Genomic DNA, 17324 nt, shown 5'->3' on the forward strand with positions numbered 1-17324 from the left:
CCTCTTCTCCTGGATAAACAGACAAAACTCCCTCGTCCTTTCCTCGTAAGGCAGATGGTAGAGTATCTTCTTAGTGGCTCTCCGCTAGACTCTTTCCAGCAGTTCTAGCAGCCCTACTCGCCGACCCCCAGGCAAGCCCCATCACGCAGCACAACCTCCACCCCATCTACGGCCGCTCGCCGCTGGCGGCGGGAGGCGGTGCCCACCCCCGGGGCGGGGCAAGAAGGAGTCCGCCCCGGGGCCGCCAGAGCTGGCCAGAGCCGTCGCGGCAGGGAGCGGGCGGCCGGGAAGCGGGGAGCAGCATGGCCGAGCGATACGACGTGATCGTGGTTGGGGGCGGCATCTCAGGTGGGTCCGGCGGCCTGGGGCCGAGGTTCTTGTCAGCCGCTTGGGGCGCCGAGCTTGAGCGGTCGCCGGGCGAGTGTCGGCACCCAGAGGCCGGCGGCTTGGCCCGGCGCGCCGCACTGCCGCTGGCTCTCCCGGCAGGCCCGGGGGAGGCGGCGGACCCGGCGGGGCAGCCGGAGCATCGCGGCGGGGAAAAGCTGTGCTGATGCTCCTCTGTTTCTTGGCCTGAGCGGGTCTCCTCCGGGAAGCCTGAGGTGCCAGCGCGTCCCGTCTGGTTCGGTAAAGCTGGATGGGCAGGGGCCCTGTCATTGCCACAGGCGATATTTTATTGTTATTTATTATAGCAGTTTTGTTTAAAATGTTTTTTAATAGATTTAATTTTATTTCGTCGTATTTCATTATTTATTTTATTGTTACGGCTCTGCTGTCCAGCTCCAGCATTCCCTGAACCTGGCTCGTTCTGACTGGAGCCCCTGAAAGTTTTGGGCAGGTGTGGCTGTGCATGCTCCACATCCTCTGCACTGAGGCCAGGGGCATCATGCAGAGGACCTCGGTCACAAGTGCCTAATTTAAATCTCGAGATGCCTTTTGTTTAGGGCAGGTAGAAACCTAAAGGAAAAAATGCCTGAAAGAAACGGGATCGTTTAGTAAGTTTCTGGTTCCTCAGTCAGCACTGGTGTGGATTTGAGAGCATGAATGGTCTGGCAGAGATGGACAGCAGGTCTGGAAGCCTTCTTGCACAGTTATCTGCTGTTTTTTACCTATTCCTGGCTCAAGACTGCCCAGAGTGAATCTCTCTCCTGCATTTTTGTCCTGAGATACATAGAATCACCTGGCTGGAAAGGACCTTGAAGAACATCAAGTTCCTAACCATAACCTAACATCTTCCTGTACACAACCATGTCTCTGAGCTTCTCCTCCAAACATCTCTTAAATACCTGAAGGAATGATGACTCCACCACTTCTCTGGGAAGCCTTTTCCAGTGCCCAATGACCCTTACATTGAAGAAATTGTTCCTAATGTCCAATCTAAACCTCCCAAAGTGCAACTTGAGGCCATTTCCTCCTGATGTCCAATCTAAACCTCCCAAAGTGCAACTTGAGGCCATTTCCTCTCATCCTATCACTTGTTTCCTGGAAGAAGAGAATGGCTTCCCATCTCACTACAACCTCCTTTCAGGTAGTTTTTGTATGTGAAGTAGAGATTTTTTTTTCCTGTGCCTTTGAAATATCAAACAGTTGCATTCAATCCTTGTAGTGCTGGGAGGTTTGTAGTGTGATAGGTTCGGTGCCATGCATGTACCTCCTCGGTGCATAATGAGTATGCATACGTTCAGGGATCCAGGTAATACCTTTTGCCAAACTGCAAATTACTCAAAATGTGTTACAAAACATGATTTTATTCACCCTTTTTGTACATGCCTTTTAATGTTCGTTGTTTGCTTATTCAGAGTTCTAGATGTCTGCGTAACCACTGTAGTTAAGGTGTGCAGTGTGCAACCTGAATGACATACAAAATGCAGTGGACAGAATCATTGGCATTGTTTCCTAAGGATGATTCTCTGACAACAAACTGCTGAATAATGACAGTGTTTCGAGCATGTTTATGTGATCAGCAAAAGTCAACCATCACTTTTCTGTTGGCTTTGAACACAGTATCATGGATAATTTTTAACTTGCACCATGTTTCAGAGTACAGCTAGATTGCAGAAAATTAACCAGTGTTAACCCTTTGTGCCTTCTAATCGAGAATGTTTTCAGTGGCGTGCTTTTGTATGGCGAGAGTGCTACAGGTTCTCTCTGTTGAATGAGTTAGAGAAAAGGAGTTAGTGTAAGAGCTTTTAATATACCCTTGTTTTTCATGGTTGCCATGGGAATACTTTCAGAGCAGGCCTGCAGAGCCCACATGTTTTTCTGGAAAAGCAGTTGGAGCAGAGAAGCAGTGTCAGGCCATATTAAATTGTGCGCTTCGCTCTTTTCTGCCTGCAGACAGCAGCAGGTAGCTGGTGGTGATGGTGGTAGAAGGAACCAATTTGTATTTACTTCTAGTTACACCAGATAGTCACCAAAGCACTCTGCTTTCTTATTGTAGCAACTTTTCTTATGTCTTTATAAAAGGCTGGAAAAATAGACACACAAAAATATTAATAATGACTAAGCACCTCTCCAAAGTCACTTTCCTTTAGCTGCTATGTGCCTACCACTCTTGATTCACCTTTGTCTTCTGCCTGCACACCTCTTTGTAAATCACTGATCATATAGTGTTAGAGGTTGGAAGGGACCTCCAGATATCATCAGATACAACCCCTCTGCCAAACAGCATCACCTAGGGCAGACCATGCAGGAGCATGTCCAGGTTGGCTTTGAAAGTCTCCAGAGAAGGAGATGCTACAGCCTCTCTGGGCAGCCTGTTCCAGTGCTCTGCCACCCTCACAGTAAAGAAGTTTCTCCTTATGTTGAGGTGGAACTCCAGTGTGATCTTGCAGCCAGGTGATGAAACTGTGGTTTTGTATCTCCCTGCTCTGAAGGCTCTTACTAATGTGCCTCACTTCTGCTCCAGTGAAAAATAAAGTATATGGGTTTTAAAATTAGTTGCTCCTTAAGCAACCAAAACGTGTGTTCCTTCATAAAGTCACTGCTTTGAGCCATTTGAGGCACAGCCGACTGAGACTTTGCTGTTCCAGCCTTTAGGGGAGGAAGATACCAATCAGTGCACAGCTGTAAAACAGTGGAAAGCTCTTGTAACCTTCAGGTATGCTTGAGTTGACCAGCTACAGCTGTAAGCGAAGCAGTCACTGAAGAAACAGACTTGCTGTGCTGAGGTGAATATGCCAACATGTTGCAGAGGTGCCACTTAGCTGTTGCTTTTTTTGTTTATTTAGGTGAATGTGAGCTGTCCATGCAGTGCTCTGGCCTTCTTTGGCAGTGTTTCTAACCATCCTTTTATCCAGATTTAATTAGCAGGGTCAAAAAAGACTGTAAAACCTGATAATGGAATATCAGTGCAAAGGCCCTCACAACCTTGACAGTCAGTATTGTCCTCTGAAGGGGCTGATGTTTTATCTGAAAATACCAAATCCTTTCCTGGATCATTTTCAGTGTCCTTCATTACAGGTTTGTTGATAACCAAAGAACTGGCTAATTTGTTATGTGATGAAATTCTACTCAAAATTAGCCATCATTAAATTCTTTCAAGTCTGAAAAAATGATCTGTGGCTTCTCTGAAGAACTCAAAATATGCAGTTGATGACAGCAAAGACCTGTGAAGAGCAGGATTTACTGAAGAGCACATTTTGGTTTAGGGATAAAGCTGTGACTCAAGTCTTGGATTTTTTTTTTTTTTAATGAATGGTGTCGATTAAAAATTAATATTTAAATGAAAGTTTATGAGCTTAAAAATGCATACCTGAAAATGCTTAGCCACACATTGTGTGTTGTGTGGATGTGAAAGGTCCCCATGGAGCTGGAACTTGTGACAGGTTCTTCTGTTTGTTCATGCCATCTCTTTGCCTAGGCTGTCCCTTTCTTTGAAGGGCTCCTCAAGCATGAGGATGGAAACGACTGTGAGAAAACCATGAGGTGTCATGAGACTTACTTATCTTCTTGGTGGAAATGCTGATGACAGACATTTTCTTAAAACCAAATCTTGGAATCTGTTCAGGGGGTTTGTTTAAAAACTTCCTCTGCAGGTATTCAAAAGTGCCTTCCTGTTCCTGCCTTTGCCATGGGGCTCTTTTTTCCTGTTCCTTTTTCCTGTTCCTTTTTCCTTCTTTATTTTATCTTTTTCTTTTCTCTTTCTCCTTCCTCTTTTTCTTTTTCTCTTTTTCTCCTTTCTTCTCTTTTTCTCCTTTCTTCTCTTTTTCTCCTCCTCTCCTCTTTTTCTCCTCCTCTTTTTCTCCTCCTCTTCTTTTTTTCTCCTCCTCTTCTCTTTTTTTTTCTCCTTCTCTTCTCTTTTTCTCCTCCACTCCTCCTCTCTTCCTCTCCTCCTCTCCTTCTTTGTTCTTTCTTTTTCTCTTTTGTTTTCAAACAGTTTATCAAATATGATCCTATTATTGGGCCAGTCCTGCTTCAGAAAATGCTTCTTTTAATTTTCTAGCACACAGACTTTGCAGTCAAACAAAATAATTAGAAGTCTGAAAGGTGAAGCCTTTTTTAAAATCATGGTGGATGTTATTTTCAGTGTGCTTATTTTTTTTGTTCACAAGCCACCTGTCACGTTCATGTAAGTTAAGAACCAAAACCTGGTGTATACTAAAGTCTTTCCATTGAAACCACCAGATTTTTTAAATACTTTGATACCTATTATTGTGCTCTGTATTCTTCTTTTTAACAAAACAAACAAATTCAAACCAAACAAAAAAAAACCCAAAACCCTAAACAGATCCTGTGTTTTGGGGGCTATTATCTGAAGATGTTCAGCCTGTTTTAAAATAGCCTGAAGCAGAGAGTAAAATTTGTTTTCAAAACAAAATTAAGACATGCTGCAAGAAAAGTTCGAGATGCTTAACCTCCATTACTTGTTTCTTTTTGCTCTCTGCTAGTAATTTACATTGTCATAATATTTCTCCTTCGAAATGCCAAACAAGACACTGGTTTTGGATAACATTAGTAGTCTAGCAACCCTGTACTAGATTCAGTTTGCAGAGGAGAAAAAACTCAGACCAAAAGGAAATGCAGCCATGAAAGAAACATCTGTGCTTGATGAAATAAATAGATTCATCTATTCATCTGCAGGAAGACTGTGACTTTCACTCTGTCTGGGATGCACTTGGGCAAAGGCAGTCCAGGACATTTCCCAGTTGGTTGACATGATGAAGCTCTTTGTTCAGGTTTTCAGTCCTCGGTCTTTGCATCTGTCATCAAGGAGTTCATCCTTTTGTATTTAACTACTTTTATAGCTACTGCAAAGGAGTAGGAGGCAGTTGGGTGGAGCCTGCTGTGCTATTTTTTTTCCTTTTTATTTTTTCCACTGAAAAACTTGGCAATACACAGTAAACAAGACAGAAAAGCTGTGTAATGCTGGAAAATAGTTTGGTAGCCTAGGCAGCAGGGACAGCACTTGTAATTCCCTGACTGGTAGATATCTCCTAATTGCACTGAGAGCTGATTTGATAACAAGCTTTCCAGTCTACATGCAGGAGCCATCTCATCTCCCAAAGCTCAGAGCAGCATGCCATTAAGGAAAGCTCTTCCATTAGCTTATTTAACCATTATTAAAGGGGTGATATTAGGGAAAATTAATTCAGTCTGTTCAGCAAAATGTGAAAACCACCATAAGGGGCAAAAAGAGGTGAGTTAAGGTGGCAAAACTTTGGGCATAGGGTTCCTAGGTAGCTATTATGGAAGTGTTTGTGTGTAGGGTCACAAACTGCAAAGTGCACATGATTTTCTTATCTGTAGTGCTGAATTGTATGGATTTTTTTAACCCAGAAGGTTAGACACAGGAGAAGATGGAAGTTCTTTGTGAGAAAGTTTAGTGCATTGTTCACTTGGGCAACTACCTGCAGTGTGCTTTTTAGTTTGTTAGATTTGTCAGTCTAGTGTAGTACTTCACTGCAACCTTATCACACTTCTGGTAGTGATAGGTATTCATCTGCATTAGGGCATTGCTTCAGATCCAGGCTATACCTTGAGCAAATCTGATTGATTGCATCTGTTGCTCTGTGATACACACCATGGGACTGATCCTGATTGTATTCCTTTTTGCACAAGACTAAGTGGGAATACATGCTGTAGGAGCTCACATTTTGATACATATGGATACATGTCTTCAGGATAGAACTCTCTCACTCTCCAGATCTGCTCTTCTGCACTGTTTGCAAACACAGGCACTGCACATTTGCTGTCTTGGAATACTTAAGAGTTTTGCAGGTCAAAAGTAGTAACATGGGAAAAGGAAACATTTCAATTTTGTACTTTACTTCCATGAAAGCACAGTTAAGAAAGAATTTATTTGTTCGTCCTGACCACAGGTGTACATCTGCATTCTCTGTCTCAATCCTCTGTCTTCTTGCCTACGTTTTTCCTTTATTTAATTTTCTTGCAGCATCAAGAGACTGCCAACAGACCCCGTTCTCTGTACTTGTGAATTTTCATTTGCTCATTTCACTTCTTGGTACTGTCAATAGCAGGAGTAACTTTACAGGCACACAACTTGGCATGCTTCCCTTCCTGTAACAAGTGACCATAGTGACAGTCTCAGCAAACAGCAAGATGTCAGTCACCACAGTGATGTGAGTCTGGGTCAAATGCTGGTCCCTTCAGTCCCAGAGGCAGTGAAGAGCAACCTCCCTGTTCTGGCTCCATCCTGGGAATACTCAAGCTGTCCATTGTGATCTCAGGAGTATGCAAGGACTCGAGGACAACTGTGGAGTTGAGGTAATCTTATCAAAAGATGGAGAACTGTGGCAAAAAGCTAAGTAAGCATGTTTGTACTGCCTAAGTAGGCAGCCTGAGCAATGCAGGCTTATGAAGCCCTGATAATCCCAGAGGTAAGCTTTCAGTGCTGCTTGTAGCAGCATTAACCAGCACAGAACTTGATCTATATTTACATATTTTACACAGCAGCTAATGACAATGAATTAGGTCTTATGCATGATTTAGTCAATTGAGAAGGCTTGTCTTCTACAGAGGATACTATTCTGTATGTAAACAATCTGGGTGATTTTGGCCTGTTTCCCATTGGCATAGTTTCCTTCTGTGTAGCAAAACTGACAACTGTAGTTAAGTAGTTCTGTTATTTAAAGATTAAAAAACCATATTGTCTCACTGCCCCTTCCATAAGAGGAGCTGCTTGCCTTTCTGTTTTGCCTCAGTTCTGTAGCAGCTACTTCACAGAGAGAATCATAGAATGATTGAATTTGGAAGGGATCATTAAAGGTCATCTAGTCCAAACCTTCTGTAGTACAGGGGAATCTTCAGCTAGATCAGGTTGCTCAGAACCTTGTCCAACATGACCGTAGACATTTCCAAGGAGGGAGTATCAACGACCTCTCTGAGCAACCTCTTCCAGTGTTTCACCACCCCTACTGTAAAACTTTTATTCCTTAGATCTAGTCTGAATTTACTGTCTTTTACTTTGAAACCATTGCTCCTGTCCTATTACTAGAGCCCCTGCTTTATTACAAGGCTCCCTTTAATTACAGAAAGGCAACAATAAGGTCTTCCTGAAGCCTTATTTTCTTCAGGCCAAGCAACTGCAACTCTCTCAGCCTTTCTTCATTGGAGAGGTTGTTCCATCCCTCTGATCATTTTTGTGGCCCTCCTCTAGATCGGCTCTAACGGATCCATGTCTTGAATTTCTTGAGGAAATTCCATTCATCCAACTGCAGTTTCAGATATTTGGCTGTTAAGTTAAAAAATGGTTATACAACATGATTTTCCTTCTGGGTCGACAACCTATTTCATCGTTACAAACCTATGTGAGATGTTAAGGTTCTTGCTGCATTGTGAGATGCTTTGTCAAAACTTGATCATTCATCTCATTGACCAACTTTATTTCCTTCTGATCTAGGTCTAAGGTTTATAGTTTTGTAATGTATGATCCTTGTTTAAAGTTGTTTGTTTGTTGGTTTTTTTTGCTGATTTTAGTGGTCAGTGAGCTTGTACCGTGGTGCATTGGTATTTAAACCACAAGCATCTAGCATTCTTTTAAATAACTCACCCATGCACTTGTATTTTTTACAAGTTTTCCGTTCAAACAACTTGCTTTAGAGTAATGTCAACATAAAGTCCCTTAGAAACTGTATTTGCTCCACAAATCCCTATTATGTGCAGTATTTGGGGCTGGAGTGCTGAAAAGGAACAGAAGAGGAATGGGCGTCAGTATCTCAGTTGTGGAGACCCTGAGATCTGAACAAGTTAGCAAGAAAGGAGATGCTGGAAAGTGCCTGCCAAGCCAAAGAGGAGTTTTATTGATTTAGTCAAGAAACAGTGATAATGTTACCATTTGTAAGAACAAGATTCCAAGAAAAGAGTGAAATATTTTCAGATACAAAGCTGCCCAAGGAATTTAACCCATCTTTTTCTTCTCCCGGTCTCTTAGTCTCTCCCCTGTCCTTCTTCATGCTTCCCCCATTGCCAGACAGATGTTACCACCTCTCTGGCAAGTATTTGGGGCTCCTGTCATCGTGCCAGCCATAGCTCCATGGAACATAGGTGGTGTAAGCGGGAACGGGGTTTTGATGGCATCAGTAACAGTATCAGCTGTGGATAGAGAACAGAAAACTGTTCAAGGAAATGATAGGCATCAGGATTTTTGTGTGGAGTCTGTGTGTATCTGTGTAGAAGAAGGGAGAGCAGGGAACAGAATGGAGAAACACAATGTGCAGAGCATTCCCAGAAGAAAGGGTTGTCCACTCTGGAAGGTTTGAGACCTTGTGAAGTACTTCCGGTAAATGGTGTACAAAGTGAAATACATCACAGATGAGCTAATTGTTAATTCTGAAGAGGCTAGCTGTGATTTGTTAGAGCCTCTGGCACCTTGCTGTTACAAGGGTTAGGTGATGGTGGTGACCATTGTTTGGGACTTCAAATTTCAGGTGGTAAATAGGTTTCTTGAAGTTTTAATTCTTTTTGAACCTGTTCATCTTGCAAGTATTACCTTGTACTCTTCAGCTTCTTCAGGTTCCACTGTATAGTTCAACTGGGAGTGAAGGGGGTGGGGAGGAAAGATGTCTTTGTAGCCTCCTGTCTCCCGGCCAGCTGGTCTTTGTCTTGATGCTGTAATTCATACATAAAACACTGAATGCAGTCTGTATGGTTGACTGCACATGGCAGCAGCTGATCAAACAGCCAGTTCATACTGTGCATATAAATTTGCCTCCTGCTTGCTCAAGTGGTAGATCTGTGTTTGAATGTGTTAAAACATTATAGCAACACACCTCTTTTTGTTCCCAAATGAGTTAATGCTGATGAGGCTGACTTGGCCAAAAGATCAATTGGTGAGTTATGCTAAGTAGAGAGAACAAATGAGGAAAGGGAAGAGTGTAAATTCTTTTAATTTACACCTTAGATATGTGTCTTTTCCTCTGTTCTTATCTCACTGTCTGTGTTGTTGGTTTTTAAAAAGTTGTTTACATTTTTTGTTGTTGTTTTTTTGCAGCTGTTTGGGTTTGGTTGTTTGGTTTTTAGTTTGGTTGTTTGGATTTCTTTTTTTCCCCCTTTACTCATCATATCAGAATGATACAAATCTAATGTTAGCATTTTTTTTCTTCTTTAACACTGATGGTTTTATGAGCTGCTTGGCTCAAACTTTATCTGGCCTGCCCTTAGAGTTGGAGGGAAGACAATCACTTGAATATCTTCTTATTCAGTAGTGACATTCTCTGGGTGACAATCTATGCTCGCAGCCTTTGGTGTCTCAGCTAAGGAGTGGTTCATCTTGAGCTGGCTGTTAAGACTGAAAGAGTTGGGGCTGCTCAGTCTGGAGAAGAGAAGGCTCCAACATGACCTTATTGTGGCCTTTCAGTATCTGAAGGGGGCCTACAAAAAAGCTGGGAAGGGACTTTTTAGCATGTCAGGTAGTGACAGGACTAGGGGGAATGGAGCAAAGCTGGAGATGGGTAGTTCAGACTGCACGTGAGGAGGAAGTTGTTCAGCATGAGAGTGGTGAGAGGATGGAATGGGTTGCCCAGGGAAGCCATTGAGTCCCCATCCCTGGAGGTGTTTAAGGCCAGGCTGGATGGGGCTCTGGCCAGCCTGATCTAGGGTAGGGTGTCTCTGCCCATGGCAGGGGGGTTGGAACTAGATGATCCTTGTGGTCTCTTCCAACTCTGACTGATTCCATGATTCTATGATATAAATTTATCAGTTATTATTATTATTTTGTGCCCTATCCCTCAATTTATTTACCTTTTACTAAAAAACTAGAACTAGATGATCATTGTGGTCCCTTCCAACCCTGACTGATTCTATGACTCGAAATTAAGTGATCTGTTTGAGCTATCAGCAAAGACCTAGCTAGAATTTAACGTGGTTACACGGGTAGATGGGAAGTGGTGGGATTCATCTTCATTTGTTAGATAAAATGCTCACAAATCTTTGTAAGCTTTACCAGCCAGTAATATCCAGCCTGTGTGCTAGATATGTGCATGTGCACGTATTGCTTACCTACTTGTACATGCGTGCTGTGCTGATTCCAGAGAATCACCGGAGCGTGGCTTTGGGGATAAGTGAAAGTGACACTGAAATATGCTCAATATAAATCCATGAATTATTAGGTGCAACTGACTGAAAATGGCTGAAAATCAAGGAAAACAGGAAACAAAATAGGTAGCCATGGAATGAAGGCGTGGTAGCTTCGCTGAGGGCTTTGCTATCTGCCGTGAGAAGTGACCTCTAGGTGGATGCCTCTGAGTCACCAGATACTGAGAAATCTGGGAAATGACTTTTTAATATCAAGATATGAGAGTGATAGTCTGTTTATTTTTTAAGTTCACATCTATTCAATCATATATTTTGAGCCTTTATTTTTCTCAAGGGACTGCAAAAAAAGGATCCCTTCCTTGAGAGCTTGCAAGTCAGTAGAAGACAGAAGCATTTCTCTACTGATGCAACTGCTGCATAAATAATACAGGAGACTCTAGACATGGCTTAGTCTTTTTTTTTTCTCACATTGCTGTGTATGGAAGGCAAAAACTCTTCTTCAGAGTAAATCTGGCTGGTGGCTTGTTTGCTTGTATATGTGTTTGTAGTAGTAATGCCTGAAAGGATGCGTTTAGTTCACTGCTTGTGTATTGCCTCAGCCAGTTCATTGTGCTAAGCTTTCTTTGTTCCAGAGCCACAGTGTGTTTGTTTGTTTGTTGTAGTGCTGCTTTATCTTTCAATTGTCTTTATCTCCTTTGTTTTTCCCTCTGTCTGTTGTGTTTTGAAGCAGCCTAGGTTGTAAACTGGCAGAAAGGGATGACATAAGCCAAAGAAGGCTGTAGGATTGAACATGTGATAGAGTACTGCAGTACAGATGACAATAATGCAATTAACTTTAACTCTTCAGTATATCCTTGGGCTGTAACAAAGGATGTACAGAATGTTTGTTGAGTTTTATTTGGTTGGTTTGTTTGGGGTTTTTGTTTGTTTGTTTGGTTGGTTTGGGGCTTTTTTATGTCTGTGTGGTTTTCACTGGTATGGAGCCTAGAAACAGACTTCTGACTCTTCCTTTTGAAATAGAAGGTGGGCATTAAATGGGTGCTCCATGTGTAAGACATGACAATGAAATGAGCAGAATACTGAATAGATGATTGATACTAGAAATCCTTTTTCATGCTGGAGTGCCCAGTTTCACTGATCTCAAGTTCCACTGGAAACACCAAATATAAAAATACAATGAAAACTAAAGGGAAGTCCTGATCAAAGGCAGAAGAGCTGTGGCCTCAGCACTTCAGCATGGGCACCACTGCACTGCAGGCATTGGGTTTCTCCCCAAACACAACAAGCATCTGTTGGAGGGTAGGAGAGCCCTGCAGAGGGACCTTAACAGGCTGGATGGCTGGACGGAGGCCAATGGGATGAGATTTAACAAAGCCAATTGCAGGGTTCTACACTTTGGCCGCAACAATGCCAAGGAGCACTACAGGCTGGGGACAGAGTGGCTGGAGAGCAGCCAGGCAGAAAGGGACCTGGGTGTGCTGGTATATAGTAGCTGAATATGAGCCAGCAGTGTGCCCAGGTGGCCAAGAGAGCCAATGGCATTGTGGCCTGTAGCAGGAACAGTGTGTCCAGTAGGACAAGGAAGGTTATTCTTCTCCTGTACTCAACACTGTTCCAGCCACACCTTGAGTACTGTGTCCAGTTCTGGGCTCCTCAATTCAAGAGAGATGTTGAGGTGCTGGAATGTGTCCAGAGAAGGGTGACAAAGCTGGTGAGGGGCCTGGAACACAGCCCTGTGAGGAGAGGCTGAGGGAGCTGGGGGTGTGCATCTTGGAGAAAAGGAGGCTCAGGGGTGACCTCATTGCTGTCTACAACTACCTGAAAGGAGATTGTAGCCAGGTGGGAGTCGGTCTCTTCTGCCAGGCAACCAGCAACAGAACAAGGATCTCAAGTTGTGCAGGGGGAGGTATAGGCTGAATGTTAGGAGGAATGGGCTCCCAGGGAGGTGGTGGTGTCACTGTGCCTGAAGGTGTTCAAAAAAGGACTGGATGAGGCACTTAGTGCCGTGGTCTGGTTGACTGGCTAGGGCTGGGTGCTAGGTTGGACTGGATGATCTTGGAGGTCTCTTTCAACCTGGTTGATTCTATGATTCATTCCATACTTGACAGGGCTTAAGCTTAAGGCTTTGCTCTTCTCACTACTAAGTGGTAAGGCTCCCTGTCACTTAACCAAATTCAATGCCTGGCACAAATATAGACTGAATGTTTTTAATGTTGTTTTCAAGAACTTTGTTTAATATATACACAAGCTCCCTGCGCTGTGGATGAATCACTGGGAGTACCACCAGGGAGAAGAAATCACAGAAAGTTGGGTATAGACTTTATGCTCATGTAAAGTCACGTTAACTCATGGCTACTGATCTCCATCAGCAGCAGGGTTACAGAACCAGTGCTCAAGCAGAAGAACTCACTGCTTCAGCTACACAATGAAATGCTAACAGAAATAAATTATATTTGCTCATAGACTGCCATGTCCTAGGCAGAAATGTTCTGTCTTTTGTACAAATATTTTAAGTAAATGTACATTTTAAGCAGCTAGGCAGATTGATAATGTCTTTTTCTGCTCCTTGGGGTTTGTGAGATTAAAGTCATTATTTTATTATTGTTTAAGCTCTCTAGTGTTATAGGTGAGTCGAACTCCTTTTAATGAAATTCTGTGCTGCACAGTGATAAAGCTTGGGAAGTGAGAGTATCTCCCCCATGGTCAAAATATTTGAGTGGAAGAGTTGCTGTGATACCTTTTACTGTACTGTTCAACACCTGAAGGTAAGGCATTGAGAAGAACCGAGAGTGGCAATTGACAGAGACCCAGCTCTACCCTGTTTTTAGCTTATGGAGCATAATTTTTGTATCTTCTATGAGATTGAGTCAGATACATGAAGTACCCATTAGAGAAGTTAAGAAGTGGTCTTCACTGGGAAGCATGTGAGTGGAGGTGAGTGGCTTAATTGAGAAAAGATGCTGTCGGGTTGCCTGTCACCTTTGTGGCTTTGTTACTTTTTTACTTCTGAAAAGCCCTTTGCTTTTCAGAAGTATTGTCATCTACAAAACTCTTGGAGCAATCTGGAAGCTGTGTGCCTTGTCTTGCAGAACACTAAAAAAGCAATGAAGCAGGGAAACCGACTGTTTTTGATAGTGGTGTGCCAGTCCAATGTGAATTGAGCTTCAAGGCAGTGTGCACTTAGGTGTCCCTGTTTAGTGCTCCCATTGCAATTCTGAGCACAGCCTTTGAATTTATAAAGGGATAGTATTCTCCATGTGAGCAAAATCCTTTGATCTTTCCATAATATGAGGAAAGTTACAGAAAATGGCCTGTATCACCTCAACTCCCCCAGATCCTGGACCAATGCCACTTTTGCTTTAATTTTTCTTTGTGGTAGCTGTTTTGTTTTTCACTTTGCTTACAATCCATACCTATAATGCCTTACAGGCATTATTGTCTCAAGCCATTATTTCAGTTAAAACACTTCAGCTGGCTAATCATGAGTGGCAGAGGTAAAGGTGACCAGCGCTGGGTTCAATCTCTCAGTGGCAGAGCAGTAATCTGATTGTGTTCGTTAGGGTATTCAACATAAATAACACCAGCACTATTAAATTGTGGTTTCTAACACAGTAATGCAATAAAGAAACCATGGAAGACTTGAGGGAGAAAAGCCACTGGTGCAAAATGGCTGCTCAGCTGTGGATCATAACATGTCTTTTCTCTGGTTTTGCCCTCCATCATGGCCTGAGTGCTGCAGCAATATGCAAACTGTATTGCACTAACAACACTGCACTAGCAGAACGTTTAGGGGACATCACATAGAATCATAGAATGGTTTAGTTGGAAGGAACCTCAAAGATCGTCAAGTTCCAACTCCCTGCTATAGGCAGGGACACCTCCCACTAGAACAGGTTGCTCAAGGCCTTATCCAACCTGGCCTTGAACACCTCCAGGGAGGGAACATCCACAGCCTCCCTGGGCAACCTGTGCCGGTTGTTTCACCACCCTCACCGAGAAGAACTTCTTCCTAACATCCAGTTTCAATCTTTCCTCTTCCAGTTTAAACCCATTACTCCTTGTCCTGCCATTACAAGACCGTGTCAATAGTCCCTCCCCAGCCTTCCTGTAGGCACCCTTCAGATACTGGAAGGCACAGATGCCTGAGTATAAAGAAGGAGGGGGTTTCTGCCACTCTACTTAGCTCTGGTGAGACTTTATCTGAAGTATTCTGCCCAGCTCTGGGGCCCCAAACACATGGAGTGAGTCCAGAGGAGGGCCACAAAGATAATTAGAGGACTGGAGCACATCTCCTTTGAAGACAGGCTGAAAGAGTTGTGGCTTTTCAGCCTGGAGAAGAGGAGGCTCCAGGAAGACCTTAAAGCTGCATTTCAGTATCTGAAAGGCACCTGCAGGAGCATTGGGGGAGGACTGTTTAGAAGGGCTTGTAGCAATAGGACAAGAGGCAATGGTTTGAAACTGCAGCAGGGTAGATGTAGGTTGGATATAAGGAGGAAGTTCTTTACAATGAGTGGTAAAATACTGGAACAGGTTGCCAAGGTTGATGTGACGCCGGGCAACTTGATCTATTCGATATGTCCCTGCTGACTGCAGGGGAGTATGGACAAGATGACCTGTGAGGTTCCTTTCCAACACCATGCAATCTGTGAATCTGATTTTACTCGCCCTGTCCCTTGTACATTGCAAGGGAATTGAATATAGCTTGAGGGAGAAAGAAGCTTATGAGCTTGCTGTTTTGTGTTGATTACCTAGCCATCCAGAGAGCAACAGAAGTATCTTGTGAAAAAAAAAATAACTACATGGAAGATGTCCCAAGTATCATTTAGAGACATGTCAGAGCTGCAGCTACCAGTCATGTCCTCTGTAGTGAATTTTTTGTGGAAATGCTAAGGCTGGAAAAATATTTCAGTAAACTTACTGATTCCAGGCACAAAGAGACTGGTGTTACAGAAATTCAGTCAGCTTTGCAAGAAATGTGTTTTTAGCCAGATGTGTTTAATTTCGAGGCTTTGTTGGAGTCAGATGAAAAATGTGACTCTTGTCACACTTATCAGTCCAAATGTGACTTTGGATTCTGCCCTAGCAGAGAAATACAAGATTTTGTTTTTAAAGAAAAAAGATATTTTATATTAATTAGTTGTTGTCTTAAGATAAGACAGTTATTGATGTTAGAAAGTGAGGTTATAATGAAGCTGTTTATAATCAAGTATAGAAATATCAAATAGGAAAAAAGACAGTTGGATTTGAAGATGAAGTAATTACTGTGATGATTGCATGTGAGTGTGATCTGTGTGAGAGCAGAATGCTGCACAATGGAGAAAAGGTTTTCATGTCTTGAACTTGCATTATAAATTTCTGGGGGAGGCAATCTCCTACCAGTATCTCTGAGTGGCTGCAGTTGGGTACCGGGTTGCTATGGTAACAGATGAAGGCTTGCCTGGTTAAACATCCTCTAAGCACAAAGGTATTTTCAGTCTAGAGCTTCAAATAAGACCTAATGTCTCTGCTTCTTTGTTATGTGCATTAATTACCTGCCTGTCAATTCTCTGAGCAGAACTGTAAGTGAGCCTGCTTAACCATCTGTTTTCTGCTGTGTGTGTATATATATATATGTGGCAGTCTGTTACCCTTGAAGAAAGCTGACCTGCAGTGGAAACAGGACCCAATTATTGTTTTCTTTGAAGTAGTGGCAAAAGTGTTGAACCCTTACATTACAATTCAGATCTGAGTCTGTTGAAATGTTCCTGGGGAGAAGGTGCTGGTAGGTGACAAAACATTGTGCACAAAATGAGAGCAATAACAGCATCAGTCACATTTTGGAATGAACTTTACATTTGAATGCAGCAATTTGCCTCACTTGGGAGGAGTGGGGGCAATATGAAAGATCTGCCTTTTGTTAGTAGTGATGTGCAAGACAATGAGAGGTAAGCCAGAGACAGTGTTGAAATGTGAGACTTGTGAAGGGTTAAACTACTCAAGAGAAGATTTCGTGTCATGTGTGATTGATTTTTTTCCCAGGCTTTGCTCCTCTGGCTTCACGCATGCTCTGTTTGCCACAACTGAAGTATTAAGCACAGGGAGGCCACTCTGACTCTTTCCCAGAAAAGAGATTGTGGCTTGCAGGAACTTCTTGCAGAGGCCTTTGGTTTATGAAAAGCGAGCCTCTTCCTCATATACCAAATATTCATGTGCTAATATTCATTTTAATATGTGTTTGTTGCTGTTCCCGATTCCTTATCTGTCCTTGTATCACTTTGATTTGGAGCTCTCCCTCTGAAGCATACGGTTCTCTAACTGATATTGCAGTAACAGTTCAGGAGCCACTTTGTAGTCTTAGTTCCAGCTCCAGGGCACAAGTGCAGAGAGGTGTGGCAATACTGTGACAATACTATGTGATATACCAATCTCAGCCATGTCCCTGCCTGTCAGCATTGCACTGGTGATACATTATCTATGACAGTAGTCTTGCCCTGTCCTGTGCTGTGTGTGCTGAGACCTGTTCTGGTCTTTCACTGAGCTTCTGTCTTCGCTTATTCAACTTTTATCCCCAGTTACATGTTTGTGATGAGGGAGATACTGTCTGTGTTCCCTGTCTCTGTCAGCACTTATCTGTGTAATTTCTCCAGCAATAGAACCAGCAATAGAACAAGGGGACACAGTCTCAAGTTGTGCTGGGGAAAGTATAGGCTGGATATTAGGAAGAAGTTCTTCACAGAGAGAGTGATTTCCCATTGGAATGGGCTGCCCAGGGAGGTGGTGGAGGCACCGTCCCTGGGGGTCTTCAAGAAAAGACTGGATGAGGCACTTAGTGCCATGGTCTAGTTGATTGGATA

General features: G+C 43.0%; 1 protein-coding gene across 1 annotated transcript in view; it reads left to right on the top strand.

Annotated features, from left to right (window-relative positions):
* Positions 1-202: 202 nt before the first annotated feature.
* LOC135179851 (amine oxidase [flavin-containing] B-like) overlaps positions 203-17324 on the top strand; it is a 62144-nt gene continuing 45022 nt past the window's right edge. The window contains exon 1 of the mRNA XM_064151887.1: positions 203-348. Coding sequence (XP_064007957.1) covers positions 303-348 — 46 coding nt within the window. The 5' untranslated portion in view covers positions 203-302. The remainder of the gene's footprint in view (positions 349-17324) is intronic.

This window comes from Pogoniulus pusillus, chromosome 12 (assembly GCF_015220805.1).
Source record: "Pogoniulus pusillus isolate bPogPus1 chromosome 12, bPogPus1.pri, whole genome shotgun sequence".
Classification (NCBI taxonomy): domain Eukaryota; kingdom Metazoa; phylum Chordata; class Aves; order Piciformes; family Lybiidae; genus Pogoniulus; species Pogoniulus pusillus.